This window comes from Physeter macrocephalus, chromosome 18, assembly GCF_002837175.3.
Source record: "Physeter macrocephalus isolate SW-GA chromosome 18, ASM283717v5, whole genome shotgun sequence".
NCBI classification, from domain to species: Eukaryota; Metazoa; Chordata; class Mammalia; order Artiodactyla; family Physeteridae; genus Physeter; species Physeter macrocephalus.
The window spans coordinates 9205430-9228141 of NC_041231.1; the positions used below are offsets into that span (position 1 = coordinate 9205430).

The window sequence follows — 22712 nt, forward strand, 5'->3', positions numbered from 1 at the left end:
GGAATATTACTCAGCCATAAAAAGGAACGAAATTGGGTCATGTGTTGAGACGTGGATGGATCTAGAGACTGTCATACAGAGTGAATTAAGTCATAAAGAGAAAAACAAATATCATATATTAACGCATGTAGGTGGAACCTAGAAAAATGGTACAGATGAACTGGTTTGCCGGGCAGAAGTTGAGACGCAGATGTAGAGAACAAACGTATGGACACCAAGGTGGGAAGTCGCGGGGTGGTGGTGGTGGTGGTGTGATGAATTGGGCGATTGGGATTGACATGCATACCTGATGTGTATAAAATTGATGACTAATAAGAAGCTGCTGTATAAAAAATAAAATAAAATAAAATTCAAAAATTAAAAAAAAATTCAGAAAAAAAAAAACCTCTCTACAAATATCTGATGAATAGAATCACAGTGAAACTATTTGCTTAAGCCTTCTAGTTTTCTAAGTGTTTTACCAGCCCATAAAAGTAATAATTTATTGTGGAAACTTAACCAACCATACTTTTATTTATTTATCAGCATAAATTACCAAGATGAACAAAAGTGAATGATTTCTTTGGGTATTTCTCAGAATTTAGCCACAATTTACTCAAAATTATATAAATCTAACTCAATAAAATGACACGTTCTTACTACTCCTTGGGAACATAATGATTTCGTATAAGATCACAGATATTTTAGTTTGGTTTCAATCACAGAATGAATGGGTTTTCGTGTTTTAAGCGAAAGCCATCTCTTGCCAGTAGTATTTCAAGGAGTCATTTTGGAATTTTAGAACTTAGAGATGAACAAGAAGCCCTTGGGGAGCTAATCTAACCAAGTTGTTTTACACACGAGGTGTCTGAGGGCTGAAGTGCTCCGGTGATTGGTTAGGGACCTTGGGCAAGTGGCCAGGTGACCACTAGCTTGTCTCTTTCATTTTATTAAGTTGCCTTTGGAGTAATAAACTATTGGACTGAAGAGGTTTTAGAGATCATCTAATTCAACACCATCATTTTATAGATGTGAAAACTTAGGCAGAATATGGTTTAAAAATGATAAAATGCAAAAGCATCTTGCACAATATCTAGTGCATAGTGGAAATTCAACAAATATTAACTTCCTTTTTAGGCCCATGGTCCAGTTAGGAACCCAGATATTCTAACACCTACCTAACTGCTGTCATATATCTTTATTCTGAAAAAAAAAAAAGCCCAACTGAGGATTGAATCTGATCTTACCTTTTATAAGCAGCATTATTTTATAAGGTAAGTATTTATGAACAATTTATTCTGAGCCCTGGAGTATATAATAAGTACTATTCGATTACTATTTTATTCATTGAGCCTATTAGAATTAATTCTTTTAAAAGACTAACTACATTTTAAAATATGAGTAGAGGGACTTCCCTGGTGGCGCAGTGGTTAAGAATCCTCCTGCCAATGCAGAGGACACAGGTTCGAGCCCTGGTCCAGGAAGATACCACATGCCGCGGAGCAGCTAAGCCTGTGCGCCACAACTACAGAGCCTGCACTCTAGAGCCTGTGAGCCACAATTACTGAGTCTGCGTGCCACAACTACTGCGTGCCACAACTACGCGCCTAGAGCCCTGTGCTCCGCAACAAGAGAAGCCACCGCAGTGAGCAGCCCGCGCACTGCAACGAAGAGCAGCCCCCACTCACCACAGCTAAAGAAAGCCCGTGCACAGCAACGAAGACACAACGCAGCCAATAAATAAATAAATAAATTAAATAAATTAAAAATATAAAAATAAAATAAGAGTAGATTAACATTTTCTTAATAATTGGGCAGAATATTACTAAATGAACTTTCCAAAATACGCTTTTTCACAAAGAAAAGAGGTGAGGAGGAAGAGTACCTCCTTTCCAAAACAGTTCCATCGCTTTGCCTGCTTATAACACATAGCTCAAACTGATGCTGGCAAAAGAAAGCACAGAGCATTGGTTTAGGAGTCATAAGATATATGTTCTGGTCCTGGCTCTGCCACTTACTGATGGATGACCACGGGCAACTCTCACTGATTCACGATTTCTATACCTGTAAAGTGGCCATAAATAAGCTTGACTTTATAGGACTGTTCTAAGGCTCAAATGAAGATTATCTCTCTATCTATCTCTCTACCTACCTACCTACCTACCTACCTATCTATCTATCTATCGGGTCTTACATACACAGAATATTCCATGGTATAGTGAAAAAAAAAATAGAATATTCAGGAAATCCGGGTACTGGTCTGGGTCAGCTCATCACTGTCTTTCCATGATACCTTGAACAAGTGACTTTTTTTTTTTTTTTTTTTAAATCTGCAAAGTGCAAGGTTCAAATTAGATGGTGATGCATAGGACCAACTGGGAAAAAGGGAAGTGAGGCAAAGTAGCCTTGCTTTTAACTATTTTCTTAGGTTTTCAAGTATTATATCATTTGAAGAATGAGTTTTACCAAAAATATTTAAAAGCTTGACAATGTTATCTCAGTTCTTTGCCATCTGTTTGCAACAGGAAATGAAATAATAGGTACCTTTTCAGCAAATTATTTCAAAAAAGAAAAATTTTTTTTTTTACCTTGCATCCTTCACAAGCATGAACTCCATAGTGGAACCCTGAAGCTTTATCCCCACAGACACGGCATTCAATTGCCATGAGGGAGTTGGAAGGCTCTTCGTGAGGCTTATTGTACAGCTGAGTCTTTTCAGAATAGTAAGGGGGGGATGCAGGCTCCACTTTGATTGCACCTGTGTATAGAAAAACACGAGCAGGTAATTATCACATGAGAAACAAACAATGCTCGACAAGCAACAGGGCAAGTCACTATAGTACACCCTACTGCCATTATTTTATTATTTAAGTTAGATGCACTAGGGAACATGAAAAATACACAGGAAAAAGTAGGCTTTGTAATCACAGGCAAGTCGCAACACCTCTGAGCCCCACCCGTGAAAAAAAATGGGGTTACCTTTGTGGTTAACTTTTAACTTTGTGGTTCTGTGACCCTCCAATACCTCCTAATACTAAAGCTCTAACAGGCAACATATGGTATTTGAGATCATTAAGGTTATTTTGCTACATAATATGCTGTATTTGGCATTCGTGACAATATTAAATTATACATTTTAATTTAAATGTTGCATTTTAGAAGCGTTTTAAAGCCACTCTTGCAAAGGAAAAAGAAGGAACATTGCCATGAAAAGGTAATGGTAAGCCCAGCTTGAAGGTCCATGAAAAATAAGAGACCAGGTTCCCATCAATGTTGAGTCAGAAAAGATGGTTTGTAAAATGATCTCTGATAAGAGAGAGGCCCTATGGAAAGCAAGCACTATCTTCCTGCTGGTCAGGATCAGGCCTGTTAAATTTTCATATTAGGCTCCAGCTGAAAGCCACACATATAAATATAACCAAGTATATCATTTATCTTAAAAAAAAAACTAGAACTACAGGAAGTTCTTACTTATTGTCAAGTAATGGCTGCAGTTACATGGTGGTGGCTCTGGAAAAACAGCATATCAGCAAAGAGATAAAAATCAAGGAAAGAGCATCATAGAAATTTAATCTTGAAAAGTGCAGTTTTAGTTTTTCTTGAGTCTGATGGATTGATGTGAATTGCGTTAATGGCATGGAGATTTATCAATAGCCTACAATGTCAACATTTAAATTTGTGCTGAAAAATAGGTTTCACTGTAAGCTGTTCAAACTGCAGAATTAGTAAAGATGCAATAGTGATTTAGAGATAAGTTATAAAAAGTGACAAAATGTTCCTTATCTACTTACAAGTGGAAAAAAGAATTCAAAGTTTGGCGGGGGATGGACTCTTAGCCTGAGATGCACCTGGCAAGGTAATCATGCTGGAAAATGTCCCTGAGAAGGAAAGAAGAAAAGAAAGAAAGAAGGGAGGCACGAAGGAAGGTGGGGGGCGGGGGGGGGCGGGGCGGAGAAAGATGATCTGGGGTGTTCGCACACTACCTTCCTTTTTGGGCAATTATAAATGCCCACTGTTTCGTGGATAAATGGGTGAATAAATGAATGGTAAACGGCTTCACTATAGGCTTTAGTCTCTGGAGCATTTATCCCAGTGTGAATGAGAGATTAGTCCAATTCTAGTCTCAGTAGTCTGAAAAGTGAAATAAACCTCATACTTTGGTACTCTTGGAGCTTCAGGTCATACTTATAATCCGCAACCATTGGGTCAGCTCTTGGGAATGGAATGTCTTCATAGTGTGGAGCGGAAATGCTGGAGAAATCAACGGTGGTGAAAGGCTTGATGTCAAAGGAGTGGGAGTGGTCGTCCATCACAGAAAGATCCACGGAGCTGATCCCAAAGTTGGTGGGCCAAAACGGCATCTCTGTGTCCACCATGGTAATTTCTGAAACGGAGAAAAGAACAGCTATGACGTTAGTGCTGGAGGACAGTGCCATCTTGTAAAGATCCACAGAAAGGGAACAGAAAGAGTCCTGGGTCAAGGGACGTCACCTAGGTGATCATGAGGAGAGAAGAGAACATAGCCACCTTCTTAGTGCCATCCAGGCTGTTGAACTAATGGAGGGAAGCCACCCCTTACCTGGACGTCACAGTTGAGGACCCTCTGATAGTGTCACGTGTACGGCATACCCATATCAATGTCCTACAAGCAGCCCTGCTCTCATGAGAGCAGGATGACTTTCCTAAGGGTATCTGGGAATGGGCCTCTTGTTTTTTCCCAGCAAGCAGAGAGCTAAAGGATGTAGCTCTCAAAGGCTGATTCTTGCAAGAGGTTAAAGATTCCAGCTGTGGTCTTCGTAAGAAAAACAAAGGGCCTTGAAAACACAAATAAGGAGACCAGTGCTGTGAATGTGCTTCAGTGGTTCCAAGAGGACGCATCAGGCACGGTTTGGGTTCACATGTCTGAATATCTACATGAATAAGTACCCAAACAACTTGAAGTTATCTGTGTTACAGTACAAACACTACACTGGTGATAGCTTAAAGGTCATACGGGGTCTCAATGACATCCAGAAAAAAGTGTGTGCTCCTAATGACAGGGGCAGCCATTGAACTGCATCTTTTGTTCCAAATTTCATCTAAACCTACCTAACCCACGTCACTCCATTTACTTTGCCCATCTCCTCAGCATGCTTATTTTCTATTTCACTATCCATTTTTCTTAGTATATATTACTTTCCTATCAAAATACACCTCTCTTGTCTCACCTGCAATATCCACAAAAGTGGGTTCATCAGCTATTTCTCATCATGCCTATTGCAAAGTTCTTCTGTAGACAAAGTAAAGGTTGACTGAGTTAAAGTTAGTGTATATGCTTCTGTATGAATACTGTGAAATGAAAATAAGGATGCAAAAAACGTCTGGGTTGTAAGAAAAATTGTTTGCTCATCATTTTACTGGTTTATTTTTGTTTCACTTTTAACATATGACTTCAGTGACTGCCTGCCAACCAATGTCAGGCTTCTCAACACAGGAATCATATCCCTAGGGGTCATTTATCTTATTGAAAAGTTTCAGGGAAAATTTTAATGATAAAATAGTTATGTGTAATAAACAGTGCAAAAAATTCACGTGATTTTATTTTTTTATTATTATTTTTTTAAAAATAAATTTATTTATTTATTTATTTATTTTTGGCTGTGTTGGGTCTTCGTTTCTGCGCGAGGGCTTTCTCTAGTTGCGGCGAGTGGGGGCCACTCTTCATCGCGGTGCGCGGGCCTCTCACTGTCGCGGCCTCTCTTGTTGTGGAGCACAGGCTCCAGACGCACAGGCTCAGGAGTTGTGGCTCGCGGGCCCAGTTGCTCCGTGGCGTGTGGGATCTTCCCAGACCAGGGCTTGAACCCGCTTGAACCTGTGTCCCCTGCATTAGCAGGCAGATTCTCAACCACTGCGCCACCAGGGAAGCCCCTCACGTGATTTTAAAGATATACTCCGAAACTCCTAAAAACATTTTATACTTGTAGTACATTTCATGGCTAAAAGAACTCTATTTTTAAAAAAGAATAGACTAGGGCTTCCCTGGTGGCGCAGTGCTTGCGCGTCCGCCTGCCGATGCAGGGGACGCGGGTTCGTGCCCCGGTCCGGGAAGATCCCACGTGCCGCGGAGCGGCTGGGCCCGTGAGCCATGGCCGCTGAGCCTGCGCGTCCGGAGCCTGTGCTCCGCAACGGGAGAGGCCACAGCGGTGAGAGGCCCGTTTACCGCAAAAAAATAAAAAAAGAATAGACTATTTTAAAAAGCAGCTTTAGGTTTACTTAAAAATTGAGCAGAAACTACAAAGTTCTCATATACCCTTTTCCCTTTCTCCCTCCCCCGCAAACCCTGAAACACAGTTTCCCCTATTATTAACGTGCATTTCCCCTATTATTAACACTTGGCATTAGTGTGGTATGCTTGTTGACAAAACTGATGAACCAATAGTGATACGTTATGATTAACTAAAACCCACAGTTTACAGTAGAATCCATTCTTTGTGTTGTTCATTCTATGGTTTTGACAAATGCATAACGTCAAGTATCCACCATCACAGCAGCACACGGGATGGTTTCACGGCTCTAAACACCCGCCGTGCTCCACCTATCCTTCCCTCCCCTCCCTCCCCGAGAACGCTGATTTTGTTGTCCTCTTCTACTAAGGGCAATTTTTGGTGGAAAAGCAGGGGAAGCACTGACCTACATCATAAATTTAAAAGTCTCTGCGTGGCATTCAAAGCCCTCCCTGACAGTCTGACCTACTTTTTCAGCGCCATTTTCCACTCGGGATCCCAGACCTCAGCCCCATTCTCATCAGTCCTGTGCTTGGGCGCGTCACAGCGCGTGCCCAGGGCAGACACTCTGCACTGTCTAGTCCGCTCAGCTCTGTTCACGCTGCTTCCTGAAGCTGCTCAATCTCCTCCTGTCCCTCATCACCAGCCGTCACAATTCCCGTCTGTCTTTCCCACGGTAGTGGGGAATCCCACGCTGGTCCAAACGCTACTCTCTCCATGAAACCTTCCATGAACTCTCCAACTTAAAAACCCTCTCCATTCTCCATGTTCCCACAGCACTGAGTACCTCTCTTTCACTCTGGTATAATTATTTGGATAAATATCTCTGCTGTTAGATTTCCAGTTCTGGAGCAAAGGACACTGTCTTATTATTCTGTTTTCCTTTTAGACCTTATGCATAGTTGTTGTTTACTAAATGCTTGCCAACTGAATGATCATATTTTATAGGGAAGGAAAGAACAAGTATTCGTTTTTCTGTGAAAATGGAAAAAATAAAGATACTTTCTCAGTGGTTTAGTTTTGCTAAGACTTAAGCTCCCCAGAAAAGATGTAATCTTCAATATCATAAATAAAATACAGTTTAAGCTGTAACTCCTCCTCTCAACAACATATACTCAGTTTTTCTCTTCTGATAATTGCAGGAGGAAGATTAGGGTACTGTAAACTTTTTTTCTACATAGAAAGGACAAAGTAAGAAAGAAAAACAGTTTGCCTCTTCATCTCTATGAAAACAAATTATCCCAGTACACACTTTCCTTCCCCTCTTTCCCTTCTCCCTGTCCTCTTACTCTGGGACATCTTGACCTAAACAATATTACTCCACAGGGGCCATGGTTACTGGGAGGCACAGTGGTTCCCTAGACATTTTATTTTGACTTAAAGATGGGGTCCAGGGAGCCTGCTTCTAATTTTGTCTCCAGAAAACATAAGCTACTGTTTCTGCCAAGCTGTAAGTTGAGTAGGTGTTTTTCGTTACTCCATGCAATTACTCATGAAAGAACAAATGAACAAAATGCTTGCATGGACAACAGTCCTTCTCAGGGATAAGTAACAGTGTCTTAACTTTCCAGCTGGGTGACAGGAGTGCATTGCATCCGGCACATCATTAATTTCACAGCCTTTGGTGTGTTTCAAGCAGGCAGGAGTCTTGAGGCAGACACTGTGGGGAAGGACGTAGACATGTGCCATTTATCTCAGACCTTCACCTTGGCTTTAAACTCTACGATACTCAATGAGCAGACTTCACAACACGTCAAAGTATAATGTAGTTCAAACAAAAAGACATATGCAAAAATACAGCAACTTCTCTCATCTGACAGGCGTCATTGTTCGGGAGTATGGAAGTGGGTCAGAAAAGGTGTTAAATGATAAAAATCAAGCACTAGAACTATACAGTTTACCTTTGGGGTTCTACGTTGTCCCTTATGAAAAGAAAAGAAAAACTTCTACTAGAAAGTCTGGGGAAATGCTGCACCTCCTTAATAATGACATTAGCTAATATTAATAGACCCCTAAATCTCTGCTAAGTATTATACCAAATACAATGCTTGGACTGTCTCACTGAATGCTCACAATGGCCCTGTGAGGTAGGTTCATTTATAAATCCCCTTAAAGAAGAGGAAACTGAGGCACAGTTACGGAAATAACTTGCCTAAAACCACCCAGCTACTAAGGAGTACAGCTGGGTTATGAACCCAGATGGTCTAAAACGCCACAGCCCGCACACGTGACTTTCTAAACTTAATACTGATTAGAAAAACAAATCTCTTCCTGATCTTCTAGTTCTATATTAAAAAACAATTAATTTCGACGAACCTTCGCTGAACACCTATGATGTGCCAGGTACAGGGGGCTGGGGACGCACTAGGAAGGGTGAGTAATTCTCAAATGGAAGCTTCACTGGAGAAACATGTTAAGCTGAACAAGAGTGGGTGCAGGAAAGAGCCTTTCCTACATGCCTAAAACTTACTAGCCTTGCTGGAAATGACCTTAGAAAGACACTTAATCACCGATTTTCTTCAATCTCTTCTCATTTGTTTCAGTTCGAGGTCATGGTGCTCATAAATATTACTCATCCAGCCCCTTCTTATTGATCTGTTCAAATCACTTTGCAGTGTAAACTGACCTGTGAATTTCCTAATTCCTCTCCTGTTACAAGAGCCGATATCCAGAGACAAAAATCACTCTGAAATGTCAGAGCAGAAAGGGCGTTTTGGAGATAATCTAAGCTCCTCATCCGGCAGTTGAAGAAAACCAGGCAAAGCGATGTGCTCAGGAGCTCAGGGCTAGAGGCCGAGTCCACGAGAGTCCAGGTTCTCCGTCTTCTACCCCTAGCATCCTCCGCCCTGCATTACGAAGTCGTTACCATGTGTAAATACGTTGAAAAGGGGACTTTTAAACCTATACCAATTTTCACAGATCCAGACTTTTTGGTCTTAACTAACACACAGGAATGACATCAAGTTTATGAAGGAAAAATGTCTCATGCAAGGAGCCATTTACTGGTTGACAAATTAGAATAAAGAAATTGGTAGTAGAATTTGTTTCTAACAAAAGTAATAAACTGCGAATTCATGAAAAGGTTTAGGGAACAGTCTCATAAAGCGAGCATCGTATCTGTCCAAGTCTTTACATGATAAATACAGATGTATGTATTTTGTTTGTGTGTTCATCGCAAGTTGCTGTTCTGAACATTAACAACTGAAGATGGAGAGCTAGTAGCGAGTTAGAAGCCCTGGGTTTGAATCCTGACCTCTTTCTTGTCAATTTTGAGATCTCTTTATCCCTAATTATCCCCATCTGTAAATAATCATACTGTCGACCTCACAGAGTTGCTGTGAAGATTCAGTTAAATAATACATGTAAAGCATCCGGCATAGGGCCAGACAGTAAGTTCTCCATAAATGTAATTATTCGTAGGAGTGGTAACTTTTGTCACCAGAGTAACCACAGTACTAGAATCATGTAAAAGGTAGGCTAAAAGCTCCCCAACGCTACCACTAGGGGACAGGAAAAGGAAGAAACAGCAGCGAAGTCCCATTGTTCAAACAGGATTACGCCTAAAACAGATGTCCTGTTTTAAAGGAGAGTCCACAGCCTCTCTGGGTTACTCATTCCAATGCTAAATTGCTCTTCTGTAGCCAGGAAAGTCTCTGTCTTATCTGGCATTTCCCCAGCTGTGTTATACATATGTTAATGATGTTCCTTTCAAAATAACTAAAAAGAAAAAAATTCTGGTGGGCAAATAAACTTAGGAAATGCTAGGTGAAGCCAGTTTAAATGGGTCTATTGCAGGACTTCTTAGAATTATACGCTAATAATCCATGAGAATATACAAAAGACAGGGGAGGGTACGGCATACAACGTTTGAGGAGTTTACCATCTGATGGAACAGAGTTTGTGAAATGATGGTCTAACCTATGTTGTTGGAGTTTGTACATTTTTCTTTCATTTTCGAAACATACAGTTATCATCCTCTGCATATTTGACCTTTACCACATGTACTTGAAAAGTTTTATTAAGTTATCCCTTAGGTTTTCTTTAACTTTAGAGTAACTAAGGGCAAGGATTTATGTTGGTTAAAACAACGAGAGAAAGGATTTCTAACTTAAACCACAGAGAAAGGAATCACTGTCAAGACTAATGCTCTTTCTACAGAGACTATCCTAAAAGCCTCCAGGCAGGAAAAAAAAAAAAAAAAAAAAGTCCCCTATAAAGGGTCAGGAATCAGAAGGGCACTGGACTGCTCAAGAGCAGCACCGGAAGCTAGAAAATCAACAGAGCAGTATTTTCAAAATTCAAAGAAAAAAAATGATTTCCAACTTAGAATTTTATATTGAGCCAAACCATCACTCAAGTGTAAGAGGAGAATGAAAACATTTTCAGAAATATAAGACCTCAAAAAAAGTCACCTCCCATGTGTTTTTTCCCAGAGTTCTACACCAGAACAAAAAGGAAACATGGGATCCAGGAAGCAAAGGATTGAGGCACAGGAGAGAGGTGGAAGGAAGACCCAGGACACAGATCCTGAGCAGAACCTGTTCCTTGAGAAAATGGATCGGAGGATGGCGGTGGCCCCATGAGATTCCCCGAGAAACCGCAATGCCTGAGACATGCAAATGCCCACTTTGAGGGAGAGTTTGAGAATGAACTAGTGACAGGTATGGAGAAAAGGAACAACAGCAAAAGTGAGTAATTACTAATTAAAAAAAAAAAAAAGAATGATTAACTCCAGAAAAACAAACAGCTAGTCAGGGTCCGAAGTAAAACTGTAGGCCCTTCCCTGCTGGTCCAGTGGTAAAGAATCTGCCTTCCAATGCAGGGGACGCGAGTTTGATCCCCCAAACTAAGCCCGCTCCCCAACACGAGAGCCCGTGAGCCACAAGCTACAGAGCCCACGCACCCTGGAGCCCACAGGCCACAACTAGAGAGAAGCCTGTGTGCTGCAATGAAGACCCGATGCAGCCAAAAAGAAAAGTAAAACTGCAGTATACCGTCCGGCTCAATTGTAAGCGCACTTCCAAAATTACTGCGATGTAAACACAGACAACTAATTTCACCTAAAATTACGAATAACCACACTGTGAGGGTGGGTTGCGGGAGAGGAGAAGTGTACGTTTTGGGAAAGGGAGCGTGATGGCAAAGGGCTAAATTCTTATCTTCTGCAGCAGTAAGTCAGTGGGTAATGAACACAATTAAAAAAATAGCAGTATAAGCATGTTAAACATACAGCAGTAAAAACCAGGAGACATGTTTTAAAAAGTTAAAAATCATTGCCTCTGAGAAGTGGGAACTAGGTGTAGGTTGAAGACTGCGGTTCTTCATTAAAAGCTTTGTACTAGGGCTTCCCTGGTGGCGCAGTGGTTGAGAGTCCGCCTGCCGATGCAGGGGACGCGGGCTCGTGCCCCGGTCCGGGAAGATCCCACGTGCCGCGGAGCGGCTGGGCCCGTGGGCCATGGCCGCTGAGCCTGCGCGTCCGGAGCCTGTGCTCCGCAACGGGAGAGGCCACAACGGTGAGAGGCCCGCGTACCGCAAAAAAAAAAAAAAAAAAAAAAAGCTTTGTACTACGATCTAACTTCTAAAACTGTGTACAAATATTACTTTGATAAAAGTAAAAAGTAAGTTAAATATCTTTAAACTGCAGTATTTTCCCATGATTTCACCTAACAGAGGGAGTAAATATATTCCTTGCCTGCTTCCCAGTCCTCTTCAAAGGACTTATTATGCAATAACCTGGAAAAGTAGACAGAATTTTAATGTAGTTTCAAGTAAAATAAAGGAGTATCAGAAAATATTTTTGATACTTGACCAACAGATGACTGTCCTTGTGACTCAAGCATTTAAAAAATAAATTCTAGGGGCTTTCCTGGTGGCGCAGTGGTTGACAGTTCGCCTGCCGATGCAGGGGACACGGGTTCGTGCCCTGGTCCGGGAGGATCCCACATGCCGCGGAGCGGCTGGGCCCGTGAGCCATGGCCGCTGAGCCTGCGCGTCCGGAGCCTGTGCTCCGCAACGGGAGAGGCCACAACAGTGAAAAAAAAAAAAAAAAAAAAAAAAAAAAAAAAACTATCAATTCATTTCTTTTCCTTCACTGGTATCATGAGTTTTAATTAGCAAAGGCAGAAAAAGACTCTGGACCCCATTAGCAGAAGTATAGTTTAATAGTAGCTAATTCTTTTTAGGCGCTTATCGTATGACAGGCACTGTACCTTAGACCCATTACATATGGAATTTATAATTTGCTAATGTAAGTATAATTTAGAAATGTACATATAGTTATATAACTTACATATATAAATAGTCCTATGGGTTGTAAACAATTATAATTAGTACCCAATAGACTGAAAACATTAGACAGAAAGAGGTAAGTGATTTGCCCAATACAACTAATAGGTATTGGAACTGGGGTTTGAATTCTGTTATGGTTTCTCTGAACAGAGAACCTCTTATTTTGGACACCAGGAATTAAGAAAAGGATTAAAATTCCTTAGTGTGGAATTTTAGTGGATTCCTTAGTGTGTCATTTGTTTCTTTAATATAAGAAAATATGTTTTTATTGTGTCGTCTACTTAGACTATATTACAAACCAAATCCAGTGCTTCTGTCCTGGTGATACTCCCATCGATAGCCTTGGCAGAGGTTGAAAGCATTTTAATACGTATCTTTATATGCACGTTTCTTTATAAAAAGCCAGAAGGTCTCATAGCAAATTTCCAAATTCAGACCAACAAAGGGCACATGATCAGCTTTAGAGAAGTCCATGTTAGTTTATGCTTTCTAAAAATTCATTTTCTCTTGCATGGGCCACATCTTGTTTAGATAGCTTGCTTAATCCAGTCCTGAGGTATCAGGGGACAGGAAAGATGATAGGATCATGCCCTCATCAAGAATGAGCGTTTCTTCCGCTACCTTAGCTGGAGATTCAAGTCCTCTTTCGCATCATGGTCAAAGTAGTTCAAGGTTGGTTCTTCTGCTAAAACCACCTTCACATGTTTCTAAAAGGAGACTTACTAAAAACTAGTCAGGGCTAAGGCTAAATCTGTTGAACAGTTAGTTACTCTGGTTTAGCTGAAACTCTAGCCTTGCCTAGCACACACCAGCAGCCAGCGAAGACTGGTACCTAGGTCAGAAAAAAGGAACTGGAATGTTTCCCCCTGGCCAGCTCCTTCTGCGCAGTTTGGTTTTGGTTTTTCAGTGACAGGGGAAGGAAAATGGGAGAGAGGAGACCGAATGGAAAGGAAAAAAATGCAAGGAATGCTCCACAAATTTGTAGCTACTTAGAAAGGAGGGAGCCACCAAAGATCTGCCAAAGGACTGTTTCTCCTTGCTTTGTCCACCCGTCAACCACTGTAAGGGACCTCCTGCAACCAGGAAGAGATAGAGTGGGTAGGTGTTTTTAAAGAAAACTTTACTACTGAAGCATCTCTAATAGCCTGAAATTATGCTAGAGGGGAAAGCTGGCCTTACTCAGAGTTGTTTAGTCTGGCAAAGTGAGTGATACACTATGCTTCTGTTTACTCTTTTGTTTTCAATTTCCTGTGCCAAGCACTCTTAACGAGAAGACAATGGTCTTAAGCTATACAAACTCTGAGAACAAATGTGTCAAAACAGATGTAGCCAGATCACTTGTGGTTATGGGATGAAGCACAGATTTTCACTAGCTATACTATATATTATCTTAAAACATATTGCCATGTGATATTAAAATATTCTTAGTAAGCATTTTTCATTCTAAGTCCTCCTCCTGAGCCATTATAGCATTATCAAAAATATTCTACATGAAAACATTTGATACAATACAACACTCATCCATGAGGTCAAAAGACCTCTTCACTAGGCAGGGTGAGGAACTTCATTAATGTGATAAAGAACAGCTATTTAAAAAAGACAAAAAACCTAAAGTAGCCATCATACTTGACAGTGAAATATCTAAGCTTTCCTTCTGAGATCAGGAATGAGATAAGGATACTAGTTATCATCAACACTGGAGATCCTATCCAATCCAACAACAACAACGACAAAAAGACACAGAATTAGAAAAGTAGAAATAAAACTAACATTACTCACAGATGACATGACTGTATATAAAAAAATAAAACCGTTACAGTTAAAAGGAGAATTTAGCAAAGGTCCTGGATATAAGGTTGATATAAAAAAATCAACTATATTTCTATAAGCCAGCAACAAACAGAAAATGACATTTTAAAATGATGTTTACAATAGCATCAAAACCATCAAATACCTAGGGAAAAAATCTAGCAAAATATGAGTACAATCTCTATGCTGAAAACTCAAAAGTATATTGAAAAAATATCTAAATAAATGAAGGGATATATCATATTCATGGACTGGAAGGCTCAGTTTTATAAAGCTGTCAATTCTCCACATTTATCTACAGGTTCAGAACAATTCCAATCAAAATCTTAGCTTTTTTGTCTGGAAACTGACATGCTGAGCCTAAAATTTATGTGGAAATTTAAAGGGCCAAGACTAGCTGAGGCAATCTTGAAGAGAAGAAAAATGCTGGAGGACTTATACTACCAGATACCAGAACCAATGATAAAGCTACAGTCATTAAGACCAGATGTTGGTTGGTGCAAAGATAGAAAAATAGACCAATGCAACCAATGCAAGCCCAGAATCAATGCCACATGTAAACGGTCACCTAGTTTATGAAAAAATATCACTGTAGTAGGGCAAGGATAATATTTTCAATAAGCAGAGTAGGTAAACTGGATATCCATATAGAGGAAAAAAAGGTTTAACCCCTACCTTATACCATACACAAAAATCAATTTCATGTGAACTGAAGATCTCAGTGTGAAATATTAAACAAAAGAGCGTTAAAAATAAAAACTAAGACAACGCCTTATCAACCTTGGAGTAGGCAAAGATTCATTCAACGGGATATAAAAAGCACTGACCATAAAAGAAAAATGTGATACACTGGACTATATTAGGATTAAAAACTGTTCATTAAGTGAATAAAAAAGCAACAGAGTGGGAGAAGGTATCTGCAATACACATATTTGACAAAGTTCGCTTTAAAACTCATATCTAAAGTACCCGGTATAAAAATAGGCAAAAGACTTGATCAGGTACTTTGCGAAAGAGGAGAGCCAAATGGACAACAAATATTTTAAAAGGTGTTTAACTTTACAGTCATCAGAGAAAGGGAAATAAAAATTAGAAACAAAGATTACAAGATGATACCACCAGTTACCCACCAGAGTGATAAAATGAAAAAGACAGAAAATGCCAAGAACCAGGAAAGATGTGGAGTGAATGAAACACTCAGACTGCTGGTGGAGGTATACACTGGTACAGCCGCATTCAGAACCGTTTGGTAGTGACTCAAGGCTGAACACGCCCTACCGCCCACGTATATATCTAACAAAATGTGTGCACTTGTTCACTGAAAGACCAAAACGAGAGCGCCCACAGTTGTACTGTTTGCAGTACTGAAAACCACCTGGATGCCCATCATCAGCAGCGTAGGAAGATATATTGTGATATATTCGCACAGTGAAATACCAGATAGTAATGAGAATGAAGGGCAATTACACTCAATAATGTGATTAATCTAACCAACAAGTACTGGGCAAAAGAATCCAGATACAAAAGAGTAAACCACGTATGATTCTACTTACATAAAATTCAAAAACAGGCAAAACTAATCCATGGGTTAGAAATTAGAATAGTCAGAGAGCTTCTGGAATGCTGGTATTGTTCTGTTCTTTATCTGGGTGCAAATTACACAAGTATGTTCATCTGTGAAATGATTCACACATTTTCTCTAATAAAAAGGTTAAATAAGAGAGATGTTTCATACGGGTCTGGGGAGTCGGGGTTGATAGAAGGAAACGTTAAGACCAACTACATAGCGAGCAAAAACTCTTCCATTTGTATTACAAAGGATGGGTGTTGAATTTCCAGGGCACTCATTTGACAATCTCCCTAGTCAGAAGTTATAAAACAGTATTGAAATGAGTCTTAATAAACTACCTATTTTTTAAACTGGCTTCCTTGTACAATAAAGGCTAGATACATATTTAACCAGGGTTCTCGAATCACTGTAAACGAGGAAGGTAAAAATTCACAGGGTGCACACTTCATCCTAAGGAATGAGAATTAGAAGTTATGCTTTTGCTTTAGATATGTTTGGCCTATTCTGTTTTACAAGAACCCCTTATTTTTTTTTTAAACAATGCAGGAAATCTTTTTCCAAAAACTAATGCCTACATTAGGAGTCCCGTGTTTGGGAAGTTAATGTGCTTGGAACAGTTGAGCTGTCTTTTGAGACATTCCATTTAAGTGAAATAAATCAACAAGTTAAATCCAAGCTACCAATTTTATGCTAATTATTTAACTCTTCTCTGTATCAACAATCTATTTTATAAACCTTGTTTCTTACAAGAGTCATCATTATATTTTACTATGGTGTTTCTCTTCCCAAAACTTTTCCTTGTTTTACTTTTCTTGGGCATTTTTCTTTCTCAATATCTTAATCTCAGTACATGCTCAGTCAGTAATACAAAACCAAAACCACCTCAAATCAAGATAACCAATGACCTAAAACTATGTGCAAGGTATTTTTCAGGCCCCACAAGAAATACATTATAATGTAGTTTTTGAGCTCGAAAAGTTACCAAGATGAAAGATGTTTGATAACAGAAGAAAGTACAGAGAAAATAAGTGCTCTAAAAACATCGAGGAGACAGAGACTCACACATTCTGAAATAATCGGGGATATCGCCTCGGCAGAGACGGGTTTTGAATTATGAGGGCCCAGTGGAGTGACTGGGATTTGGATTATTACTGATAAAGATATTCCAAGGAAAAGATACTTGTCTCCATCATCCAGCATGGTCCTTCTGTGACCTGAGTTTATTTAAGCAATAATAACAAAATGAATATAACACCAAAGAGGATTAGATTTCATATAGGACAGACACTTGCAAATTGGATTGGTTTCTCCTGGTCAGTTGTTTGTACCTTGTAATTGGCTAGAGGTGTGTTGTACCAATGGCAAAGAGATTTCTTCGTAAATGCTAAAAATTACTATGTGAACCTCGCCATAATTAGGTCAAACTCACACCTTTGGATCTTTTAAGCATCATACTTTAATGAACTAAGCAAACTTGCCCAGTCTACACAATAGGTTTTTAATTTTTTTTTTTTTGGCAGTGCGGCATGTGGGATCTTAGTTCCCCGATCAGGGACTGAACCTGGGCCCTCAGCAGCGAGAACGCAGAGTCCTAACCACTGGGACGCCAGGCAATTCCCAATAGGTCTTTAATTTTTAAAACTAAACTAAAGGCAGGGTTTTAGGTAAAGTGTAAAAGACAATAGTAAAATAATATCCAATTATCTTACATTAAAAATATTTAATTGTTAACGCAAAGCAAAAAAAATAAGAATAATAATATTTTACTTTCTCCAAAAGAAGTAAGGGGAGCCATCGTGTTCACATGTCTGGAACATGTGAAGGATATCAGAACTTCTGTTCTGTTACTAAGTTTTGTCACTGGCTCTTTGCCAAAACAAGAAATTGAACCTTGGTTTCTTTCTTCTAGAACTATGATTAATAATAAGTATCTTCCAGATAATATCTAAATATTCTGAAAAAAATTCTAAGGAAAAGATTGGAAGAGAGAAAGAAGTAACTCTGACCTAATTAACTATGGAAATAGAAAACTTTTGATAGTATGGATAATGAAAATCTGTATTATCCCAAAGTGTAACTTCCGTTTTAGAGGTGAGAAGACAAAACTAACATTTGTTGGACACTGATTACATACCAGACACTGCTCTAAGTGCTTTATACATTGGATATTAGTTACTGAGCCTTCAAGTAAGGTGCTTTTCTGCTAGCAAATAAGCCTCTTGAAGTTCAAATGAATACTGAAGTATCAAAAGGTAGGCCGACTTGCAAAAGAAGCCAGGCATTTGGATAATTCACAAACTTATAACATTCAAATTAATATTCAACTAATGATATTCAAACCAATGGAGGGCCATGGTGCAAATAACTCTAAATAACAGGTAATTCAAAATATATTTGTACCTGTTTTTTAGCATATACTATAATATTGTTGCTTATATTAACATCAGTTTTAGAGAATTATTCAGTGTACACTAAACTTTTCTTTTTATACACTAAACAGATTCCAGTGCCTGAACTCAGGAGAAGTCCAGCAATGGATCAGCATGGTCTTAATAAGTCAGCAAGAACTTATTGGTTACCTATTATGTGTTAGATACTGGTGGAATATAGGACAGAATAAAACTTGGATCTTATCCTCAGTGACTATGTAATTTGGCTTAGGTAATATATAAAACAGAAAACAGTATCAGGCAGTCTCCAGTTAAGGTCTAAATACTGTGATACACACCAAAAATGCTAGAGGATTTTATTCTTTCATTTAACAAGTATTATTGAGCCCCTCTATGCACCGAGCATGTTCTAGGCAGTTGGGATGTAGCAGTGGGTGCGCAAACTAGACAAAGATCTCTGTCCTCACGGTGTTAATGTGCTAGTGAGATAAAACGGACAATAAACAATAAATACGGGCTTCCCTGGTGGTACAGTGGTTAAGAATCCGCCTGCCAGTGCAGGGTACGCAGGTTTGAGCCCTGCTACGGGAGGATCCCATGTGCCGCGGAGCAACTAAGCCCGTGCACCACAACTACTGAGCCTGCGCTCTAGAGCCCGCGAGCCACAACTACTGAGCCCATGTGCCACAACTACTGAAGCCCGTGCGCCTACAGCCCGTGCTCCGCCACAAGAGAAGCCACCGCAGTAAGTCTGCGCACCGCAACGAAAGAGTAGCCCCCACTCGCCGCAACTAGAGAAAGCCCACGCGCAGCAACAAAGACCCAACGCAGCCAAAAAAAAATAAGTAAATAAATTAAAAATAAATAAAATAAACAATAAAAACGATGAACAAATAAATTATATGGCAGGCTAGAAGTTGAGGACTGCTTAGAAATAAGTGAATGTAGAGCAGGGGGGAGGGGAAGGGCAGTGGGGAGGACAGATAATTCAATAGGGGGTCAAGGCAGTTCTCACTCGAAGGTGAGAGCTGAGCAGTGATTAGAAGGATCTGAGAGTCAGCCAAGATGTCAGAGGAAGAGGGTTCCCAGAAGACGCAAGAACTCGAGTGAAAGCACTAAGGCAGGAGCAAGTGTGAAACATGGGAGGAAAGGCAAGGGTGTCTGGAGAGAGGGGAGGGGGGGCACGCTGATGCCGTGGGGTGCAGGGCTTAACTGTCAGGAGAAGGGGAGTCACTGCAGGGTTGTCACCCGAGGGACAGACCTGACTTCCATTTTAACGTGACCCCTCTGGACGCTGCGTTGAGACTAGGCTGTGGGGGGCAGAGGCAGGAAAACCTGTCAAGAGACTGGCAGAGCCCTCCAGGCAAGAGACAGTGGGTACCTTGTACCAGATGCTGGCAGTGGAGTGGGGAGAAGACACATATTCCTGCAGGGGAGAGGGAGAGCGATTAACGGTAACGTATTCAGAGAGCAGACATTACTTGTACCTGACCTTGAAGGACAGAGAGAATTGGAACAGGAGGAAGAATTAGGAGAGGCGTTCCAGGACGTGTTAGTTTCGGAGGCAAGAGGGAGTGTGGCTTGTTCTCGGGACAATGATGTGAGTCTAACAAGAGCAAGGCAGGCCAGTCTCTGGGGTGTGGAGGGAAATAAGGTACATGAGGTGGAACCAGAACACAAAGAGCTCTGGATGCCAGTGTTCACACTGGTGCCTTGTACATACTGCATATAGTATATGCTAATCATCCTCGTATATATTGTATAAATTGTACATACTGCAGGTGCTCAACACGTATTAGAAAACGGGTAATAAAGACAGGCTTTTAGGACCACTTATCTGGCAGATTGGATCGGCTGGCTGAGAGTTTCTCATTGAGCTCAGCTAGAAGGCCATACAGAAATCCTGGCATGAGGTAATGAGGGATAATTTACATGTAGGTAATTGACAGTTGGCTGTTTTAAATCTTTCTAATGCAAACCATTCACCACTTGTGGGAACCTCAATCTTGTACTGGCAATCCCTTACTCAAAAAAAAATTACGTGGGTCTAAAAAAACTGTGTTCTCAAGCAGCCACGTGATCTTAATTCCCAGGTTATAAAAGTTGAATAGCAGTTGCTATCAAATACATGTGCAATGTCTGTGTCTCTAAATTAGTTACAGGTGCAAAATTGTCTACCAAAAACGTTAATCTTGTAGAGGTTTATAGAAACTAACTCCCACTCAGACAAGTCTGATTCATTTTCTACCACATATTTTCACAAATACTCAACAGTAGTAGGTGGACACAAGGCATTTTCTGGACAACTTTCTAATGCCTAATTAAGGGTATCCAAAGGAAGCTAAAATAACAGACACTTTGTGTCTGTTCTGTTGATTGAATACAACCAAGAAATCTACTTTGGTCAGATTTCCTCTGACACAAAGAATACATACCTTACTAAGAGCTATGATGATTTCAGAATTTCCTCCAGCTCATCTTATTCAAGGTAAAAGTGACAATGCTGACAAAGGAAATAATCTACGACAACCTCTATCAGAGGTATAAAAATTGTTCTTCACTTAACGACCCATGTTTTACACTGCAATTAACAGTTTATATGGATAATTGCTGTCGGGTAGCAATTCATCATACGAAGAACGTGATCATCTAAGGCAATTTTCGTTGTCTCAGAAGAAAACATAATCGTCGCTCTCATTTAGGCACAAAGAATGACTTAACTTTTGGATATTCAGTCTTTTCATAGATAAATGTTAATAAAAGTGGGAGGTAATTCCCCCGTTTAAAAACATCAGACATGATGCTTTCTCTAAGTCTGATCATTTCCTTATCAAAACATTCACGGGAGCTCAAGCAGAGGCCTCGTCTCACTCAAAACTGCCACTTGCTTTGATTCCTAAGGAATCCTGCTGATTTCCCCACCATGTTCCTTAAAATGCTTCACATTTAGGATATTATATGTTTTCCGTTCTATCCACAAGTGATTAATACTACAAGCCCAGGCCAATAAACTCTATACAGGCTGTCCGCTGTGCTTTCGCAACTACTGTGTCATTTAAGCCTCACAATAGCCCTGTGTTTTCTGTTAATATATGTGCAAACAGAGGGCGGAGAGGATAAGTGACTTGCTTAAATTCACACAGAAAGTATGTGGCCAAGACGAGTTCAGGAGTTACATTCCCTGATACTACATGGGTCCCCTCAAACTTCTGGAAAGGTAAAGACTTGGGTCAATTATCTAAACGCTTCCAAGTACACAGCTGCCTGGAGTCACAAAGCCACAGTTTAAGTCTCCCTCAATAGAAATGGTGGCCAATCAATCACTCACTCCTCTCTCAGGAGAGACTCTCATTTCAAAGAATCATCTATTGCAGCATTTGTCATGTCTCTAAGGCACACTTCCATTGCTCAATCAGCTCCAAAGGACAAGCGTGTCATCATCTTTCAATGCTCTGGTGCAACAATTTAAAATTAGAGAATTCACACAGGACTAAGTCTGGCACTAAAAGTGGGAGGCATATTCAGCTTAAGTTTATGGAGCTTCCCTTCGATCTTGCCAATTTCTCTAGTGGAAATGGTTTCAGAGCCAGCATGGGGTTACTTGGGGTTCCTTGAAAAGCTCATGATGAAAACAGAAAGGGAAATAAGATAAAGAGAGTCACGGCGATAATGAAGCCCAGGAAAACGTATAGAAGTCCCCTCTGGGCACAGTGGCTACACACAGTGGAGTTTTTAGTTTCATGAATGGGACCAATATGGCTGGACATCTGGATCATTCACACTCAGCGAGCCACTCTGGATTCAGTAGCAGCACTCAGATCCTTGCAACATGCCTATTCCCCTTTGCCTGTGATACAGATGAATTCCTGTATTGAGGCCAAGTACCTAATCTCTGCAGTGTTCCACCTCTGCTGGCCTCAATTAGCTAACGATGACCACATTCCCAATTTGTTTTCAAGTTTGTTTGTCTGTTTGTTTTGGCAACGGTGGAGTATTTAGTGGTCACCTACAAAATATGATAGAAGTTTACAATCACAGGTCTTTGGCCTTAAGGAACTCATATTTTTAACAGAAAAACATTTACGAATAAGGAGTAATCAGAGACCATATAACACAATAGTTAAATGATTGGCACAATATATGATTTCTTAACTGCTAATAATTCTATTCTGTACCATGTTAATTAAGAAGAAAAGTACTGGGTTATTCTTTTGAAGGGGATTTGAGAGTCAAACAGATTAAACCCAGGGAAAATTCAACGCATAAAAATAAAGAGATTAGTATGGGGCTTCCCTGGTGGTGCAGTGGTTGAGAGTCCGCCTGCCGATGCCGGGGACACGGGTTTGTGCCCCGGCCCGGGAAGATCCCACATGCCGCGGAGCGGCTGGGCCCGTGGGCCGTGGCCGCCGAGCC

The 22712-nt window shown here is 40.3% G+C and overlaps 1 protein-coding gene across 3 annotated transcripts in view; it reads right to left on the minus strand.

Annotated features, from left to right (window-relative positions):
• PPARG (peroxisome proliferator activated receptor gamma) overlaps positions 1–22712 on the minus strand; it is a 130334-nt gene that overhangs the window by 44166 nt on the left and 63456 nt on the right. For all 3 annotated transcript variants that reach the window (XM_028479208.1, XM_028479209.2, XM_055079992.1), the window contains 2 exons: positions 4136–4363; positions 2568–2737 (listed from right to left, as the gene is read on the minus strand). In XM_028479208.1, coding sequence (XP_028335009.1) covers positions 2568–2737; positions 4136–4355 — 390 coding nt within the window. In that variant the 5' untranslated portion in view covers positions 4356–4363. The remainder of the gene's footprint in view (positions 1–2567; positions 2738–4135; positions 4364–22712) is intronic.